The 19,495-nt window shown below is 36.7% G+C and overlaps 5 protein-coding genes across 6 annotated transcripts; all 5 read right to left on the bottom strand.

Annotated features, from left to right (window-relative positions):
- Positions 1–1,818: 1,818 nt before the first annotated feature.
- BNAC01G44000D lies at positions 1,819–3,614 on the bottom strand. 2 transcript variants are annotated; one of them, XM_013837483.3, is made up of 4 exons: positions 3,304–3,614; positions 3,144–3,218; positions 2,419–2,575; positions 1,819–2,166 (listed from the first exon to the last, which is right to left on the bottom strand). In XM_013837483.3, exons 1-4 carry the CDS (start codon positions 3,345–3,347, stop codon positions 2,050–2,052), a joined length of 393 nt encoding a protein of 130 aa, XP_013692937.1. In that variant the 5' UTR covers positions 3,348–3,614; the 3' UTR covers positions 1,819–2,049. The 2 variants fall into 2 exon arrangements, with proteins under 2 accessions (XP_013692937.1, XP_013692938.1); XM_013837484.3 differs by having other exon boundaries at positions 1,819–2,150.
- Positions 3,615–4,228: 614 nt separating this feature from the next.
- LOC111201790 (glutathione S-transferase T3-like) lies at positions 4,229–4,987 on the bottom strand. Its single transcript, XM_022694115.1, has one exon. The coding sequence runs from the start codon at positions 4,985–4,987 to the stop codon at positions 4,229–4,231; it is 759 nt and encodes a 252-aa protein (XP_022549836.1).
- A 5,279-nt stretch (positions 4,988–10,266) lies between these two features.
- LOC106395241 (nitrile-specifier protein 2-like) lies at positions 10,267–13,095 on the bottom strand. Its single transcript, XM_048744001.1, has 5 exons — positions 12,906–13,095; positions 12,722–12,789; positions 12,195–12,641; positions 11,542–11,814; positions 10,267–11,455 (listed from the first exon to the last, which is right to left on the bottom strand). The coding sequence occupies exons 1-5, from the start codon at positions 13,093–13,095 to the stop codon at positions 10,520–10,522; spliced, it is 1,914 nt and encodes a 637-aa protein (XP_048599958.1). The 3' UTR covers positions 10,267–10,519.
- Positions 13,096–13,685: 590 nt separating this feature from the next.
- LOC125580913 lies at positions 13,686–15,992 on the bottom strand. The gene is made up of 2 exons (XM_048746185.1): positions 14,247–15,992; positions 13,686–14,170 (listed from the first exon to the last, which is right to left on the bottom strand). The coding sequence occupies exons 1-2, from the start codon at positions 15,774–15,776 to the stop codon at positions 13,988–13,990; spliced, it is 1,713 nt and encodes a 570-aa protein (XP_048602142.1). The 5' UTR covers positions 15,777–15,992; the 3' UTR covers positions 13,686–13,987.
- Positions 15,993–18,490: 2,498 nt separating this feature from the next.
- Positions 18,491–19,030, bottom strand: LOC125580046. The gene has a single exon (XM_048744000.1). The coding sequence runs from the start codon at positions 19,028–19,030 to the stop codon at positions 18,491–18,493; it is 540 nt and encodes a 179-aa protein (XP_048599957.1).
- Positions 19,031–19,495: the final 465 nt, after the last annotated feature.

The raw sequence follows: 19,495 nt of genomic DNA, 5'->3' as shown, positions 1-19,495 counted from the left end.
ATTTATAGTTTGCTATTATAGAATGAAGATTATAATAGCATTTATCTATGAATCTTGATAATACATTTTCAGTGCCATTGAATTATATATATATATATATATATATATATATATATATTATCCGGAATGTATATTTAATTTCTTTTTAAAACATAAATTAGAACTAATTTATAATTAAATCGGTTAAGTTGACTAAAAATAATAAATTGGTATTTTTATTATTTGAATTTTGGTTTACAATTACATTGGTTTACAGTTACAAATTGGTTTAGTAATTAACCCTAACTAAACCTTATACACCCACCAAACTACAATCAGACGATCTTCTTCAGTCCCCGCCGCATCTCCACCGCATGACCACCACCCCACCACCGGCTTGCACCACTGCTGCATCACGCTTGACCGAAGTCGCCGCTATGTCACACCACTGATTTTACTTCCCTGCTCCTTAACAAATCTGTAAACAAAATAAAAATTAATCACAAATTTATAAGAAGATGACAAGAGAACATATAAGAGGAAGGTGAAGTGAGTTTACCTGTGGTGGTGGTGAGGAGGTGAAGCCAACGCAGATCTTGACCAGAGACATACCAGTCCTGGGTACCACCGTATTGTCTCCTCTGCTCACGACCACCAGCTCTGCCCACAAAGAAAAACATAATCAAAACAGAGAGAGAGAGAGAGAGAGAGAGACAGAGAGAGAGAAAGAGGTGACCATGGTGGTGGTGGTGAAGACTGCAACGGAATCGAAGGGAGTGCGACGGAATCGAAGGGAGTGCGATGGAATCGAGCCCCTTCCCATGTCTTCTCCGACACAACTCTACCATCTCGAACTCCATCTCTCTCTATCTCTTTCGCTTCTGTAACTCTCTCTCTCTCTTCTCAAACACGAGATCTCAGATCTCAAAAATAATTAAAAAACAAATGTAAAAGTACAATTAATCTTGAGCGTTGATTCAATATTATCCAAGGGTGGAAAAAGTGATCCATGCCAAACCAATAGAAAAAAAGGATGAGGATAGCTGAGAGAATGATTTTGGACATTTGATCTAAATCAATCAATGGCTCAAAAAAACAATACATATTATCTTTTTATTTATTTATAGTTATTATTAAATTAGCTAAACTTTAATTAATTTGATATTATAAATTAAAATTTGAAATCTATATTTTTGTATTTGAGTTTTGATGTTGTGTGATTTACTAAATTGAAAAGATTAAATTTATGACTTTTTACGTAGAGTTTAATTTTGGGGTTTGGAGATTAGATTTAGGGTGTAGATTTATGATTTAGTGTATGAAGTTTAGAATTTAAATTATATATTGTATTTTAAAATAATTAAATTTTGAATTTAAATTTAAGATTATAGTTATATTATGAAAAAAATGAAGTTTTAAAGTTTATGTTTAGGGATTAGGGTTTAAACCCTAAAATCTAAAACTTAAACACAGTCCTCAAAACTTAAATATTTTCTTATTTTAATCTTAGATTTTAAGTTTCATTCAAAATTTATATTTTTATAAATTTAATTTCAAATATTAATTTTAAACCTCAAACCATAAACTATACTTATATATATCATATCCCAAATTTATCATATACCATAAACTATAACTAAAAATTATAAAACTCTTTTTTCATTAGTTAATTTCAAATTTTAAATTTAATCTAAAAGTTTAGTCTTAAATCTTAAATCTAATTAAACCCCGAGACACTATACTCCAAACCCTATAATTATATGAAAATCTTTAATTTATTTAAATAGGAACTTTATAAATATAAAATATAATTTAATTTTTAAACATAAATATCACTCCTTTGTTAATCCTCCTTTTAATTGGTAAAAAATATATTCCATAATTTATACAAATTGATTTATAAAAACATAGCAGTCTTAAAACAATGTTACAGGTAAGGATCAACAACGAATCAAAAACAATAGACAAAACTTTGCATTTTGATCATCTGATTTGCAAGTATTTTCTATTTGTCTTGAAGCTCAGTAGCCATTTTATCTTGTGAAGTTTTTGGAGCCTGCACATAACTCATCAGTTCAGTGCCAGACCTAGACAGATTGGGTGAGTTGGAGCAAGCTCTGCATTCGCAATATGGAGCGTCACGGGAGTGTCTGAAACCCCTTTACCAGATCCTGCAACACATGTCAACTACTTATCACAATCAAAACTTATTTTGGTTAACTCTTGATCATACAACACTAAAGTTCATCACAAAGCAAAACTAATCTATCATCATGAAGCAAAACTAATCCATCATCATGAAAAATATAATATCCCTAAAAGCCGAGAAAAGCTAGTCAAACACAAATTTACATTTACAGACAAGCTTCAAGTCTCCATGAATTAAATGAGTAATAGGATATCAACTGATACACTAAAAAAAGAAGGTTTAACATTTACCTTGAGGTCTTGACGATCTTGCAGTTTAGGAACAATGTCTCTGTGTTTCATGTCATCATAAACTTCATCAAATGCAAAAGCAGAAGGATCCTCCTCCAATGTTTTCTTATGCTTGCAACTATATCCACAAGTTGCTTCAGGTGGATAGTTTCCGTACCTGCAGAAAAATGACCACGATTAGCGCTCTTTATTTGTAACATATTCTTCTAAGTTCGAACCTTATATCTACGTTAGAAAATATCAAACGATAATCTTAGCTACACTGTGACCCAACCCTTCAGCTAATCTATCCTGCTCCTTGCCTGAACATAGGATTATACCTAACACAAAGAACTGAAACATAAAACTTGAATCCTCATTACAGAAACAGAACAAAGAAGGGACGATTGGATGTTCAAAATCTCCATATAAGAATGACAGAGCTTAATCCGCCATTAGCATCGTCAAAAGGGATCTTTTCTCTAGCTATTGAGAACTCTACACCAATCCAAGATTATCCCAAACACCAAAAAATTGCAGAGATTCATCAAAAGGGAATTTTTTTTCTCGACAATATGAAAGGATTTCTGGGTCTTGTGTGGCTAAACACACACAATGAAATGTGACATCGTCCTAATGAATCCTCATACAAATCTTGTTTGATGCACCAAGAAGAGAGATGAGAAGATGAACAGAGACTAGCTAGAGATGAAAAGAGGATGGAACAGATAGAGAAGGATGCTTACCTAGAGTCACGGTCTGGTGAGCTGTCGGAGTCGGATTTCAAATCGCCGGGAATGCCGGAGTCAGGGTTCCGGTCTCTGTGGAGACAAAACGACTTTGAGTTTAATTCAATGAATCAATTCGTCGGTACAAATATTTTTTTATCAGATTTGGGTTACAAACCTGGAAGAGATTGACCGTTTCTCTCTTATTCTTCCTGAGTTCATCTTCTTCTTTCTTCAATTGCTGTTCCAACGCGATCCCATATTCCACTGGAAATTTCAGACCCGACGCAGCTGCTAAACCAAGAAATTGCAAACTAAGAGAAGAAGAAATGCGAATCGCTGTCACTTTTCCAACATCAGCAGTTGAAATCAAAAACGAAGAAGAAGAGGAAAGAATAAATAAAACCTAGAGATAGAGTTTTAAGGTTTGGGTGAGAAAGCCAGAGAAGAGAAAAAGATATCGACTGTTTGGGGAAAGTAATTGAAAAAAAAAAGACCGTGGAAAGTAGTTTGTCAATTTTTTCTAAGTGTTTGCTCCAAACTGATTTTTAGTTCCCTCTCGTTGAAAAATAAGGTTCCAAAACTCAAATTTTGTTTTTTTTAGTGAAATTTTACAATAACGTTTATCTAATGCTATTATATAGTACGAAAATTTTAAATTCATTTATGATAGCAGTTCAGTAAAACGTGCTATAACAATGTGCTATTAATGTGGATTTTTTTTGTAGTGCGCGCGGCTTCTATCTCTGCTTGGTCCAGCAGTATATTCATTTCTGTGGAGCTGTTTCCACTGTATGCTGAGATCCCTAAACCATATTCCTCCGAATCAGACGGCTGCGTGTAGCTATAATCCAATCCCATGACCTGAGAATAATAAAATCAGCACACGTAAGTTTTGTATGTCAAATAACAAGCAGAGTTATTGTTATATCAAACATAACATCAACGTATACACGAACATAGAACACAAAACAGAAACTCTGATATGAGAACTTCATAGAAATTATCATATTAGAACATAGAACACAAGACACAAACTTAGACCAAGACAAAAGCAACATTTTAATAGATATTACACAAGACAAAAACTTAGAATTGAAAAACTAGAAGAGTTCGGCCAACAGCTTGTTCTTGACAGTTTCTTCACTCTCGCTTAGTGGATCCTTCTTAGTAAGGAGAGTGTCTAATATCGCCAGCTTCGACAGTTTCTCCTTCCTCGCCAAATCTTCCATCTTGAGCTCCAAAAGGCTCTTATAGTCCTCAATAGCCTTTCCCTTACTACCATTCCTGCTTGCTTTCGCAGCCTTGATACCTTCAGGACGCATAGAAGATTGGGAACTGACCTCACCGACATGTTCGCATGAAGGTTGGGAACTCACCTCACCACCCTTTCCCTTTGAACCGGCCGTCTTAGGTGTGTTCAGGCTTATCCACTTTTGTTCATAGCGCAGGACACACCACGCGTGCTCGAGGGTAAACTTGTGTCCCTGATCTGAGTAGAAGATTTCATGAGCAACCTTTAGAACGTCATTCTCACTCTGACCGCTGGTTATTTGTCTCTCTGCAGCTGCGAATGCGGCACAGAACTTGTTCGTCTGATCATTGATTCTGTGCCACCTCTGCTTACAATGAACATTCTCTATGTTCTCATGAAGAGTTGTTGCAAAGTATTCATCTACGCGTTTCCAGAAGGTCTTTGACTTCTGGTCATTTCCGACAACAACATCCTTTGATGTGTTTAGCCACGCGCTAATCAGAACCTCGTCATCACCCAGCGTCCATTTCCTTCTCACCATACGCTCCACAGGTGTGTCCTGAGGTTGGGATGGAGCCTCGGACTGTTGAGAACTGAATGGAGGCATTTCTGAGGCTCCAATGTCAACACTGGAAGGAAAACTTTCATAAGGAAAGTTTTCCTTAACATTATTATTTTGTACGTTGTGAAGAAGCCCCACATAACCTGAGTTTTGGCTATATGGATTCCTTGGAGCCATAGGAAGAAGAACAGAAGAGATTATAGAGAATGGGAACGTTTTCTTGTTCGCAAAGAGAAAAGAAAGACGATTTGGAGATAATAATGCTGAAGTGTTTTCTATGGGGTTTAATAGGAGAAACTTTAACAAGTAATAACTCCATAACCACCTAACCATTATCTACCTATGTCTAATCAGATGTTATTACTAAACTACAAGTACAAAGGTATCAGCTCTAGTTTAATGGATCATTAAATTTTAGTAAGAAAGCTATCACCTATACTTATTATTAAACTACAACTACATAAGCTATAAGGTACAAAGGGAACTACAATACAAGCAGAGAACACAATTTCATATACGTAACTTCAAATCCGAACTACAAACATATCAACTTTCGTTCAAGAAAATCAAAAACAACAAGCATTCGAGGCAATAATATATACTAAACTTCAATACAAATCTAAAACCTATCAAGTTTCCTAACAAGAAATTACATAAACCATATCAACTACAAAGCTATCGCCGAAACAATATCAAAGAAACCATCAACGATCATCATCATCAATAAAAGAAACAGAATTTAATCAACCCAACACATCATCACAACAAAGAATCACACGAAACTAACATGCGAAGGAACTAGATCATGAAACTGAACTTAATCAACCCAACATATCATCACAAAAAAGAATCTACGAAACCCGACTCGGAGGAACTAGATCGAGACACTGAATCTAATCTACCCAACAAATCATCACAACAAATAATCTACGAAACCAACATGCGGAGGAACTAGATCGACAACGATATCGTAAGGATTTGAAAACGAAAGAGGAACACATACCTTTTAGATTGAAATCGGCGGAGAATGAGGTTGGAGACAGACTCGGGATAGACTCGTGAGGGATCCGGGAGAGATTCTAGGTGAAATCGTCGGTGAACTTAATCGCCACAAGCGTCGCCGTCGAGAGAGAATCGAAGATGGTGAGATCGATTTGGGAAGAGAAAGTCGTGTTTTCCCTACACGACTTCTCAGCTTCATCTCCACTCGACATGTGGCAAGGAAGGACGAGCTAAGATCGACTTTGGTTAAGGTCCATCCCGGAAAATTATCACCATTTTCTATTTATTTTTGGGCCGAAAATGGGTTAGGACCCTTAGGACGCCGAGGATCATGGTCTTAATCTGGTTCCTCAAGGGACGTCTCTTATGGACAGCTGTTCAAACATGAGTGGCTCGGCTTCTCTCTCTCTCTCATCCTCTCCTCCACGGCAACAACGGTGACAAAGTCCGTCTCCCTTGGTGGCTCTGAGAATCGCATCAAAATCGCCAAGGCCGGAGCAGTTAAGCCGCTCATCTCTCTGATCTCCTTTTCGGATCCGCTGTGCTCTGCTAAATAGAACAAACTCAGAGCCGTGCAGTCGGGTTATTAAGCTGAGATTCTTATGCATAAGAAGAACCAAGTCTTCTTCAACAAAGCTCAGGTTTTTTGTTCTTTGCCTTCTTTCTCTGTTTCTTGTTGGATTTAATTTGCTGCAAAGGCTCTTCTTTTTTATTGAATTACATCAAAGGCAATCGCAGGACTGATAAAGTTATAGCTTTGGGGGTTTATATTTCGTTTGAGATTGCAAGTTTAGTGCTTTTGCTTCTAACTGTTATTAGTTAGAGTTTCATTTTGTGTCTGTCAGAAACTAAAAGGTGTTTTACACTTTGGCTTTTCACAAGTCTTGCTTCAAGTGTTTGATGATAGATATTGCCTTTGATGTAATTACATTTTGTGTTTTACACTTTGGCAGGGAGGTGACGCGAGATGCAATGTTTTGGGTAGTCGTAACAGAAACAGCAAGCGGCTTCCTTGGTTTGGCCATAAGCTTCACTTCGATGTGGTTCTTGCATCAAACCGGACCCACAACGTACATGTATCTCTCTTTTCCGATTACAGAAAGAAACATTCCCTTATAATATTTCATTTGTAAGTGGCTGATAACTGTATGATGTTATTCCTATTATGTGGCCAGTCTGGTGGGTTCATTAAACAAGGTTCCGATATCATTATCTGGTCTTGTACTCTTTGATGTCCCTCTCAGTCTCCCAAATTTGTTCAGCATACTTTTTGGTAAGTAAAACGTTCTGCTCCACTTATATGCTCTCTTTTTCTTTGTGAGTTAAGGTGGGAAAGATTCAATTGGTATATGTTGATTTTGATTTTGCAGGTTTATTTGCTGGTGTTGTCTTTGCCAGAGCCAAATGTCATAATCGTGTTTCCAAGCCAAAGTACAACTCGTTTGCAGAGGCTGAAGACAATTTAAAAAAAAAAAAACAGAGAAGAAAAAGGCTTCTCAATCTGTAACTCTGGATACATTTTTCTTATACAAGGTAGAAACATAGAGGTTCTATCGATTTTCAGTTTTGAGAGATTACTTTAACGTATCAACCATAAATTGTACATGGAGAATAGATAAGTAATCCATACATTCGACTTGAATGGTTGTTGAAGACTCTTTAGTATATTTAAGCTTTCTGATTTGTTTACCTCAAAAGATTTTGGGTTTGTTCTGATGTGACTACTGCAATGCAAATTTGTTAGTTAAAACACTTTATATATCTCCTTAACCCCGAAACCAAGGAATCTCAGGACTGATGGTGTCCCTTTTCACAAGTCTAGCTTCAAGTGTTCTCACCGCAAATCTACCCTTCAAGTCAGTTACTTTGTTAGTTAAAACACTTTATATATCTTCTCATGTTCTTCTTTTACATATGTTCTTGTTAAAAAAAATTTTTAAGCACCCCTAAATAAGAGACTCCAATGTTAATGTCTCTTAACTGAGTCTTTTAAGTAACTTTAATACTTAAAAATGATTAAAAGATCCAAAGTGGGTTTTTGGGTTAATGATGCTCTAATGATGCTTTAAGTCTCAGGTGTGGTTGTTTGGTTGGTTTTTAGATTTTAGTTTTAGATTTTTGATTTTTTGGCTTTAGATTTTTAGTTTTTGAATTTTTATTTTTAGTTTTTCATTTTAGATTTTACCGTAGATTTTAGTTCTTGAAGAAACACTAATGGCAGAATTTAGTTTTTAGTTTTTGATTTTAAAAAAAATTAATAAAGTATTTTAAAAAAAAAAAAATAATTTTGATTTTACTGTTGTTTTAATTTTCAGAATAGTTTGAATGATGATTTCTCAGCTTTAATTTTATTATATTTTATTTATTACTTGTTTGATGTTTAAATACAAATTAATAACAAAAATCCAAATTTAATTAAAACAAAAAGTGGATTCTGAATTTTATTTTATTTTCCTTAGAGTTTTCTTTTTCCAAAATTTTTATGAATGATTTATTTTAGTTTTCTATTATTTTTAAATTTTTAACTTATAACTTTTTTTCTTAAAAAACATAGAATTACTACAAAAATATATCACAATTTTTTAATAAAATAATAACAATAGAGTATTAACAAAACATGCAAATTTTACATAAAGTAAATTTAAATAATTAATTTAATTTTCATGAAAAAATAAAAGATTGTTCTTAATATAAATTATTTGTGTATTAGATATGTTAAAAACATGTTTTTACTAAAAATTATTTGTTTATAGTAGTTAGCAATTTTTTTCCTACGTTAATGCGTAAATGAAACAAATATTCTTTGAACTTCTTTTAACTTTGTTCTTATATATAAATTTCATTTTGTTAAATGTTGATTAAGGAAATAAAAATATTTTTCAAAAAGGTTAAAAGATGAAAAACTAACGTGATGTTGTTGTAGAAACTTGAAAAAAGTGGTTTCTAGCTTTTCTTTAAAAGCTGTTTCTAAAGCTTGCATGCCTTAAATAGATCAGATCATGCATTATCCAATCAATGGTAGAACTTTAAAGTTCCATTTTTAAAAAAAAAATCAAACCTTTTTCTGTTTGTGAAGTATGTGAATCTTCATTAAGTGAATAATGATACATGGAGATACAAAGTGAATAATGATACATGGAGATACAATCAGTTGAGATGAATCAAAACCTATTGCATCTAAGTTGCTAATTAAAGCAGAGGAGCCTTAGTGAGGCACAAAAAAAGGTAAAAAAGACAAAGGTTTAATCACAGACCCAAAGGAGTGACTAAAGCTCTAAATGTTGAAATCGAGGAGCAAACGTTTGGTTTCAGCAGCCCACAGCAAATTCTTGTTGCCGGAACCTGCAACAAAACAGCAAAGGACAGTAGAGAAGGCAGGCAACAGGAGAACAGTCCGAGGCACCGCAGAGGCGACTCCGACAGGAGGACAGGCGAAGTGATAGAGTCTTGATATCCAGAACTCTATGAACTCTTCTTATTGATCACTCAAACACCAATACAAGCTAGAAAAGAGATTACAAGATGAAATAGAAGCTGATAGTGTGATTAGGATCTCATGGCGATCGTGACGAAGGAAGACTCATGGCGTCTCACTCTTACAACATAATCAGCATAAAGTCTCAACTCTTACTCTTATCTCTTCTTATATAGTTGAGTTGCTTCATAACTCTGTAACAGAATACCCTCTGGTACAATCCGAGGCTTTGCTTTACCCCCTTGCCTCAGCCACGTCAGAAGCTCACCCTGCCACGTCTGTCTCAGAAGTCTATCACGAAGCAGGTTTGACCACGACCTGGTCCGGCCATCGCATCCGGTGAAGTCCACTCCAGACGATGCATTCTCCAGAAGACAACGAGCCGGTGAAGTACTGGTAGATGGAAGCGGAGGTTTAACGGCTCAGCTCCCAGAGCACTAAGAGAATTGGCTGCAGGACGCTGAGAATGGCAGGATAGGGCGGTCGGCTTCCTTCTGAGAATCCTCTCTCTCTCTCACCTCTCTAATTTTCAATCATTTAAAATCAAACCTGCATGTCTCTGATACTTGCTGAGCTGGCAGCTAAAGAAGATACTGTAACTGAGATGGAGTCTTTGAGGTTGAGAAGTAATAAGATGATGAAATAAATAGAGAGAGAGTCGTTGAATACATTGAGATTAGCTTTATATTTTTGGATTGAGTTTAGAGAGGGATATGGTGAGGAATCAATATCTAAACTCTCAGTCTCATGGTCGTTCTTTCAGCCTAAGACAAAAAAAAAAAATAGGCAACTTGAGTAAAGGCAGGCAGGTTAACTGAACAAGCACAAGGAGGGAGACATTATCATGTACGTACGTAGTACTCTTTAAAAGCCAAAACACATCCTTGAATGGCGTAACACATGCATCGCAATGATAAAAAGCTTAAAAACCAAGGAGAATAGATAATGTACGAGTTGGAACATATCTCCGAACTCAAATCTATATTATTATCAGACACTTAAAAAACCAAAGACACCAACACTTGAAACGAAAGGTCTAATTAGCGTTACCACGTAGGATACGCTACATCACCATATTATTAATAGAGAGCATAATGCTTTTAGTTGGAGCACCCAACAACTTCGTAATAGAAAAGGCCATTACAGAGCGCACTGGTTTGAAGCTTCCCTCCGAATACCAACATCCCATCGATCCCACCTGCAGAGGAGAAACTAGTTGACGCGCACCAAGCTCGAGGAGTTGGTCCGCTCCATCCATTAAACATATCGATCTCTTCCCACTTCAACGTCTCCGTGTTCAGGCAAAACGTCCCACCCACGACATTATCAGGTTCCGTTGCACTCTGACCTCCAAACATCAGAATTCGATTCCCCGTGACGACGGCACTTGCGAACCCTCTCCTCGGGCAAGGCTTCTCTCCGGAGGTTTCCACTTGTGTCCACATTTGTTGATCAGGATCAAAGGTGTGAACGTCATCTAACATGCCTCCGTTGAACCCATACAACACCCACAGCTTTCCTCCGACAACGTGGAGACCCGCTCCTTCTCTTTCGGGGAAGGAATATCCTGGGCTCGGAAGCTCCGACCACACCTTACTGTCGGTTTCGTAAACGTACAGTGTCTTTTGCAGACCTGTAGTACTCACCCCACCAAAGACAAACACCTTTTTACCTATCGCTGCCATAGAATGGAAGCTCCGAGGACCGATTTCGTTGGTAGGAAGCTGCGTCCACTCGCTTCTTGTGGTGTCAAATGAGTGGAAGTCCCTTCTGTGCATGCCCGAACCATCCTGACCTCCAAAGACGTAGAGCGTTGATCCGATCGCTACCAAACCGGAGCCTAGGAGAGATAGCTCTGGAACGTCTCCTCTAGCCGGAGATCTCGACCACTTGAAGGTACCGTAGTCAAAGACGAGCATGTCATTATCTCCGCTTTGGCCAGATGGGAGCTCGCTGCCAAAGGAATATATCTTCTTTCCCACTACGGCCATGGCGTGCGAACACCTTGGTACAGGAATCTCTCCGATCTGATGCACCTAAACAGACACAGAAAGTCTAAATTAGTATATGAAAATTAAAAAAAAGAAAAAAAATGACGCTCCTATTGGGTTTAGTACTTTACCTCAACCCATTCTCCTTGAAACTCCGGAATTGGCGGATATGACACTCTGACTCCAATGCTATGTAGTGACTTCACGCCGGACCGTCCGAAAAATCCTACGATTTTGTGCCCCGTGAGAGAATGCATTTCTCCCGACGCCACTCCGTACATCTCAGAAACGAGGCCGTTGCGGGTCTTGAATCTTAGTGCGCTGATGCACTCGTCCTCTCTCCCCACTTTGTTGCGGTAAACCTCCACCGTGACTAGATGGTCCGTCTCGTATGGGATTTCAAACTGCAAAATTACCAAGATTTTAGACTGTGAGTTATGGGAGTTTGTCAGCAGATCGATCGATAAGAGAGAGAGAGAGTCAATAAGCATGAGCAAGAATTTCACCTCTTATGGTCATTCTTTAACAAACTCAAACAACAACAAATGTAATAAAAGGTTAATTGGTCAAGTAAGATCTTAAATTTGGTTTATAAAAAAAATAATTTCAGCCTAGATTGTTACATAAATATCAAGAAAACACACACACGCTATAAATATATATCCTTAAACAAGTTTCTTATGACTTTTACAACAAAAATATTAAGCTTAATTGGTAGATGATATCCGGTTTAAAGAATTTATTCAACCTAGGTTATTATTTAAATCATGAGTTTAGAACATACCGTGTCTTTGGACAGAGTTACCATCCCATGACGATCTCCTTGTACAAGGGTTGTGCCGTCTTTATAATCGACTTGTAACATAGTCAAGCCACTTGCTCCTCGTCCTATGTGAATAGTCTTCACATGTTCATGTTTGCCATCGTCCCACTCCTCTCCTCCAAGCCCTCCAATTTCTCTCAGCTTTTTTGGCGGCGGTGGACCGAAATATGCTTTCAGCTCAATAATCCCATGATGATCATATCGCCCCCGGAAGCCGACTACGGCTGGGGCTTCGTCCCTGTTAGACTCTACGAGAACTGGGATCTCAGGAAATACCCCTTGATCATTGCCAAACGCTCGCGACGTTCTTCCATTTGATGTACGAAATATAAGCCTTCTAAGGGTCAAGTGGACCCCGCATGTCCACTCCAAGGAGGTAACATACTCCTCCGGATACGAAAACTCAAACTGTAGATGATTTGAAAATAATATAATCAACGACATGAAAAAATTAAACTTAGATTTAAAACAACTTAATAGAAAAATACCTCTTCGACGTTTCCGATCTCGACTCCATGCAGGGCCGGTCCTGGGCAAAGCCGGATGAAACATTCGCCTAGGACCCCCAAATTTTTTGAAAAAAACTACATAAACATAGGCCCCCCAAATTTTTTAAAAAGACCCCCAAATTTTCTTAAATTTTTTTTTCAATGAAATCTTTATGAATATCGCCTAAGGCCCCCAAAATCTCGGGACCGGCCCTGACTCCATGCATCACCTCTATGGTTTCTCCGCTTGTGTGTTCATACACAAGCTTAAGGAAAGTGACATTTACGCCGTCGTCTCCGACGTAAACACCGCTTAGGCCTCTGAAGACGCCATCATTAAAGCGGTTTCCCCGGGACTTCAGTAAGTGCTCCATAATACTTTGTTTTGTCTTTTTGTTTTTGAACTATTATAGGGAGTAATGCGATTCCTTTTATGATCGTCCGTTGGTGACTATAATATATAGTCATCAGCTATAGGTTTATTAATTCTTGAGTAATGAAAAAATATAGAATTGACTATAGTTTTTTCTATATTTGTTATCTTTTTTATAAGTTAAGGAAATAAGAGAAACAAAGCATTTATTGGCGATAACGTCTGCTAAAAAGTTAATACCAGGAAAAGGTACGTCGACGACCAAACGTTATATCTACGTACACATGCATATCCTACACACAATTTATGATACATTAGGGTGACCAATTAAAACAAGGTGAGGACTCTACCAGAGTGATTAGCCTAAAGGTGATATATGTGCTGATATTTTAGCTATATATTATGTACTGCATGCGAAAGATATAATTAACCAAGCAAAGGCTTTCATTTTTGTTCAGTTTCGGTTTTTTCTTTTAAAAATAAATATTCATTTATAGAGAAAATCAAAATTAGATTTTATATGATCAATAGAGTTCTTATATATGTTAACTTTATGGTTTTAGTTACTTTTTTTTTTTTTGAAAATGGGCATTCAAATTAAAAACATAAAACATACAAGGTATGGTTTTGAAACCATAAAGTTTTAGAGAGCATGATGAGAAACAATCTCATATTGAGCTAAGCAATAACTTAGAAAATAGAAACTTATGGACATAAGCTTAATAAAACAAGATAAGAAAGAAGGAAACACTAGGGAGTGTGGTATCCACGGCCTCGACGACCTCGCTTACCTTTCCCTTGTATCTTGATCCAATCCTTATCTTGATATTTTTGACTTGGTTTTATTGGCCTCCCACCTCTTGACATGTTGAGATTTGCCGTAGCATCACTCATTAACCCATCTCCAACATCATGAACATTGAATTGCTCAATAGCATTGTGAAAAGGGCTGCCATGCGTAGGTGTGTACATAAAGGCCAATGAATTGCCTCCTGATTCCAAACTGGTCTCGGAAACAATAATATGAGATGGAATTTCTTCCATAATAGTTGGTTCAGCCGGAGCAGGAGCAGTACCTGCTAATGGTGATGTAGTGAATTGAGAATTGGAGCCAATGGCTATAGTTTCCTTAGAATGGACGAGAAAGTGTACCGGCGTTGAAAGAGCCTTAAGCTCAACACCCTTTTGTGATTGCAACTCTTCAATCTCTGTCACATTAGTGGGTTCTAAAATTTGATCAGTAGAAGCTAAATCCAAATTTGCTTCAGAATCTTCAACTTGTACCACCTCTTTTTCCGATGCAGCATAGACCTGAGCTTGTTCCTTATCCGACCCAACCCCTCGATCTTCATTCATCACCTCATTCACTGGAAGTGTTTCCTCATTCTTTTGGACAGCTGGGAGTAGACATCTTTTCTCTTTATGTCCTAAGTGTCCACATCTACCACAAGTACTCGGAATCCAAGTATACTCAACATCTACCAAGAATATATTACCTTGTTTGTCATCTAAGACAATTTGCTTAGGAAAGGGTTTGTCAAGCTCTACTTCAACTAAAACCTTTGCTTCCCCCAAGCAAGTCGGATCAAGGCGCGGTTTGTGTGTTTGCATAGGCTCACCAAGTCCTGATGCTACATGACTGAGACCTAATCTTGAATAACAACAATCTGGAACATTCTTTAAGTTTACCCAAACCGGGATAGTTGATACTTCAGGGACTTTGAGCGAATTTACTGATTTCCAAGGCGAAACAAATAACAAACAGTCGTCAACATGCCATACACCTCTCTGAACTACCCATTCTCGAGTTGAATCATGAGGAATGTGAAACATATAAGATGACTCGCTAAGCTTACGACATCCTATTCTGCAACTTCTTCCCCACAGCCTATTTACTACAGCATGAATCAAACCTCCAGGAGGTAGAGAGCAACGATGAAACTGGCCAATCAGATACTCTCTTTTATTTTCTGGTCCTAAACTAAGAACCTGAGAAGGGATGGTAACCTGAGGAGTTCCGTCAAGTCGGAAGGTAGGATTAGCCGCTCGATAAAGATTTCTTGTAGCAGGATTCATTCTAGCAGCCCATGGAAACCTCAAGCTTCCATCATCTTTAAGTTCCGGAACAGGAATTTTTGGAACAGGAGCGAGTGGAAACTCTCGAACAGCAGCTCGTTGGTCTCTTTTCTTCTGATTTTTCCCAATTCCATCATTTAGAGTTGGCCAGAAAGAGTCAAGTAAGTTGTAGAGATATTGCGGGTCAAAACCCGACGGCGTTGCTGGTGTTGGTGGAGTAGGAGGCGGTGCAAATGCAAGAGGTTTAGCCCATGCTCCAATCGATGGTATGAAAGCATTTGGTGGGTTAGAAGATAGTTCAGATTCCTCATCAGTGAGAGGAACTATATCTGAGTCTACCAGTGGCGATGATGCTTCAGTGATAGCAGTTGACTGATCGGTGATTCCAAGAGGAGCGTTGGAGAGCTCATCGTCACAAAGAAGGGGATCTACAATCGAAGCAGTATTTGTTTGAATCGGAGCTTCACCCATCATAATCTCAGCATTGAGAGATGACGATTTCACAGAGAGGCTGTTATTCACTGGAGAGGAGGAGGCTGGCAAGGAGCAGTTAGTGGTTACGGTCGACGTAGCTTCGATCTCACCGTCCGGAGGCTTGAGATCCATGTCAGAGAGCAGAGTACAACTGAGAGATTGTTTAGTTCGCTGAATTCGTAGAGAGGAGACGAGACCAGATCTGGTGCTCGTGGTGGGAGACGCGCCATAGCAACGTCGAGAGATAACGGCGAAACTTTTAAAGATTTGAACTTACAGTGGAATCTTTTCCTCCATTGAAACTAAAGGCCACCTCTTGTTTTAGTTACTTTTTGGCATCGTTTAATTTCGTAATAAGTAGCAAATATAATAATCTGTTTAATAAGTCATCAGCTATAGTTTTAGATTCTTTAACAGCAATGAGATAAATATAGAACTGCACTATAGTTTTTTTCTATATTTGTTATACTTTTAAGATTTTAAGTTAAGGAAATAAGAGAAACACATCCTTTATTGGCGATAACGTTTGGCAATTTTATTTTGTTTTAGTTACAACAAATTATTGACAATTCATTGTATATGTCTGCTAAAAAGTTAATACCAGGTAAAGGTACGTCGACGACCAAACGTTCTATCTACGTACACATGCATATCCTACACACAATTTATGATACATTAGGGTGACCAATTAAAACAAGGTGAGGACTCTACCAGAGTGATTAGCCTAAAAGTGATATATGTGCTGATATTTTAGCTATATATTATGTACTGCATGCGAAAGATATAATTAACCAAGCAAAGGCTTTCATTTTTGTTCAGTTTCGGTTTTTTCTTTTAAAAATTAATATTCATCATAGAGAAAATCAAAATTAGATTTTATATGATCAATAGAGTTCTTATATATGTTAACTTTATGGTTTTAGTTACTTTTTGGCATCGTTTAATTTCGTAATAAGTAGCAAATATAATAATCTGAATAATAAGTCATCAGCTATAGGTTAAAGATTCTTTAGCAGCAATGAGATAAATATAGAACTGCACTATAGTTTTTTTCTATATTTGTTATACTTTTAAGTTAAGCAAATAAGAGAAACACATCCTTTATTGGCGATAACGTTTGGCAATTTTATTTTGTTTTAGTTACACCAAATTATTGACAATACATTGTATATGTCTGCTAAAAAGTTAATACCAGGAAAAGGTACGTCGACGACCAAACGTTCTACCTACGTACACATGCATATTCTACACACAATTTATGATACATTAGTGTGAGGACTCTACCAGAGTGATATATGTGCTGATATTTTAGCTATATATTATGTGCTGCATGCGAAAGATATAATTGACCAAGCAAAGACTTTCATTCCTTTAAAAAATTATATTCATATTAATCATATACAGAATCAGAATTAGATTTTATCTGATCAATTGAGCTTCTTCTATTTGTTAAATTTATGGTTTTAGTTACTTTTTAGCATCGTCTAATTTACATGTATGTATAATTTTAGTTTCGTAAGTAGCAAATAATAATCTGAATAATAAGTCATCAACTATAGGTTTAGATTCTGTAGCAGTAATGACATAAATATAGAACTGCACTATAGTTTTTTCTTTTATGTTTGTTATACTTTACATGGCATAGGAAAACACCTAAAATTAAAAAAAAAAGAGTATTTGAGAATTCTTTTTTACAGCTAACAGTATATGGGCATTTGATTCCTTCTTCAACTTCCTCTCCCTCTCTCTTTCTAGATTTATTTTACTCTAAATTTGATTTTTTTAAGGGAAATTTGCTCCTATAACCATAAAAAACACAAAAACACTATCTAACCAAAAACACTATCTTTCCTTACCTCTCTCTGGCCTCTTAGAGCATGAGCATTGGTGAACCCTCTTTGGGGTTCACATGATTTTTTTAATATTTTTTTGTGGGTCCATGAATAGTTATGAACCTGTATTTGTCTTTTTCTGCATTGGTGAACCTGAAGAAAGAGTTCATAAGACTAAAATAATAATATTTTTTTTTAATTCAAATTATTCAGAATACATGAATAAAATATTAAAAATATTATTAAATTTGTGAAAACTATTTATTCAAAACATTAAAAGAGTAGATTACATAAATTGAAAAATTGAAAAATATACAAAGCTTATTCATCTTCATCACCAAACTTTTGCCAAATATTTTTCATTAAATCAGCTTTCAAACGAGCATGCTTCTCTTGATCTCGAACTTCTCTGCGCATGCCTAACATATCACCAGCTTGAATACTTTCTCTGCTTGTCACCTTTGAACTTCTGCTTGACTCTCCTGATTCGAACTCAGAAGTATTTATTTGAGCGTATCTGTGTCGTTCGTTCTCTACTATCATATTGTGCAATATGACACAAGTTCTCATTATCTTACCTATCTTTTCCTTGTCCCATTGTAGAGCTGGGTTTTTAACAATTGCAAACCTCGACTGTAATACTCCAAAAGCCCGTTCGACATCTTTTCTGGCGGATTCTTGCTTTTGTGCAAATTTCTCGGCTTTAGGACCTTGAGTAAGTGGGATGGATTGGATAAATGTTGACCAGTTTGGATAAATTCCGTCAGTAAGATAGTAGGCCATACGATAAGTGTGGTTGTTGACCTTGAACTTAACTTTAGGCGCTCGACCATGTAAGATGTCATCAAAAACAGGTGACCGATCAAGAACATTGATATCGTTGAGTGTACCTGGTAAGCCGAAAAATGCGTGCCATATCCAAAGATCTTGTGATGCCACGGCTTCTAAGACAATTGTCGGCTTTCCTGAACCCCGCGTGAACTGACCTTTCCAAGCCGTTGGGCAGTTTTTCCACTACCAATGCATACAGTCGATGCTGCCTATCATTCCCGGAAACCCCCGTACCTCTCCAACATCGAGTAATCGTTGAAGATCCTCGGCTGTAGGGCTTCGTAGATATTCATCTCCAAACAATAGTATTATTGCATCAGTGAAATTTTCCAAACATAAACGTGTTGTACTGTCACCAAGTCGGAGATATTCGTCATATGTATCTCCTGACTGACCATATGCGAGCATACGTATCGCTGCCGTACACTTTTGAAGTGGAGATAGCCCGTTCCTTCCGGCAACATCTCTTCTTTGCTGAAAGTATGGAACTTCATTACTTATACGTTCCACAATGCGAAGGAACAATGATTTGTTCATTCGAAAACGCCTCCTAAACATTTCTGGTGGGTATGTAGGATTATCATTGAAATAATCGTTCCACAGCTGATTGTGTCCTTGTTCCCGAGCTCTTTCGATATAAGCCCGTCTTTTGGACTTGTTGGGGTGACCATCGACGAATTCATCAAAAACTTCATCTGCTTCATCACTTGATGATGATGACATTGTTGATGATATTTTTTTATTTTTTTTCCTGCAAAAAGCAATAGGGAGGGAGTTATAAATCAGTTTTTATTTTCATTAAACTTATAATTTCATTTTTTTTTCTCTTCTATATGGTATGTCTATCATTTTTAACCTTACAATTCTTTTTTTCTTAATTTTCTTTAATTTTTCCTTATCAATTTGTTTTTCTTCATTAGGGTTTCATATTTGACAAGATTATTTTTTTCCCGTCTAAGATGATATGTATATCATCTTTATAATTTTTAAAATAATTTTAAACTTATTATTCTCTTTTTCTTAATTTTTTTTCTAATTTATCCTTATCAATATTTTTTTATGCAGTAGGGTTTCATATTTGACAAGATTATTTTTTTGTTCCGTCTAAGATGATATCTATATCATCTTTATAATTTTTAAAGTATTTTTAAACTTATTATTCTCTTTTTCTTAAGTTTTTTCATCTAT

Source organism: Brassica napus, chromosome C1, assembly GCF_020379485.1.
Source record: "Brassica napus cultivar Da-Ae chromosome C1, Da-Ae, whole genome shotgun sequence".
Classification (NCBI taxonomy): Eukaryota; Viridiplantae; Streptophyta; class Magnoliopsida; order Brassicales; family Brassicaceae; genus Brassica; species Brassica napus.
This window is presented reverse-complemented; position numbering and strand designations above follow the sequence as displayed.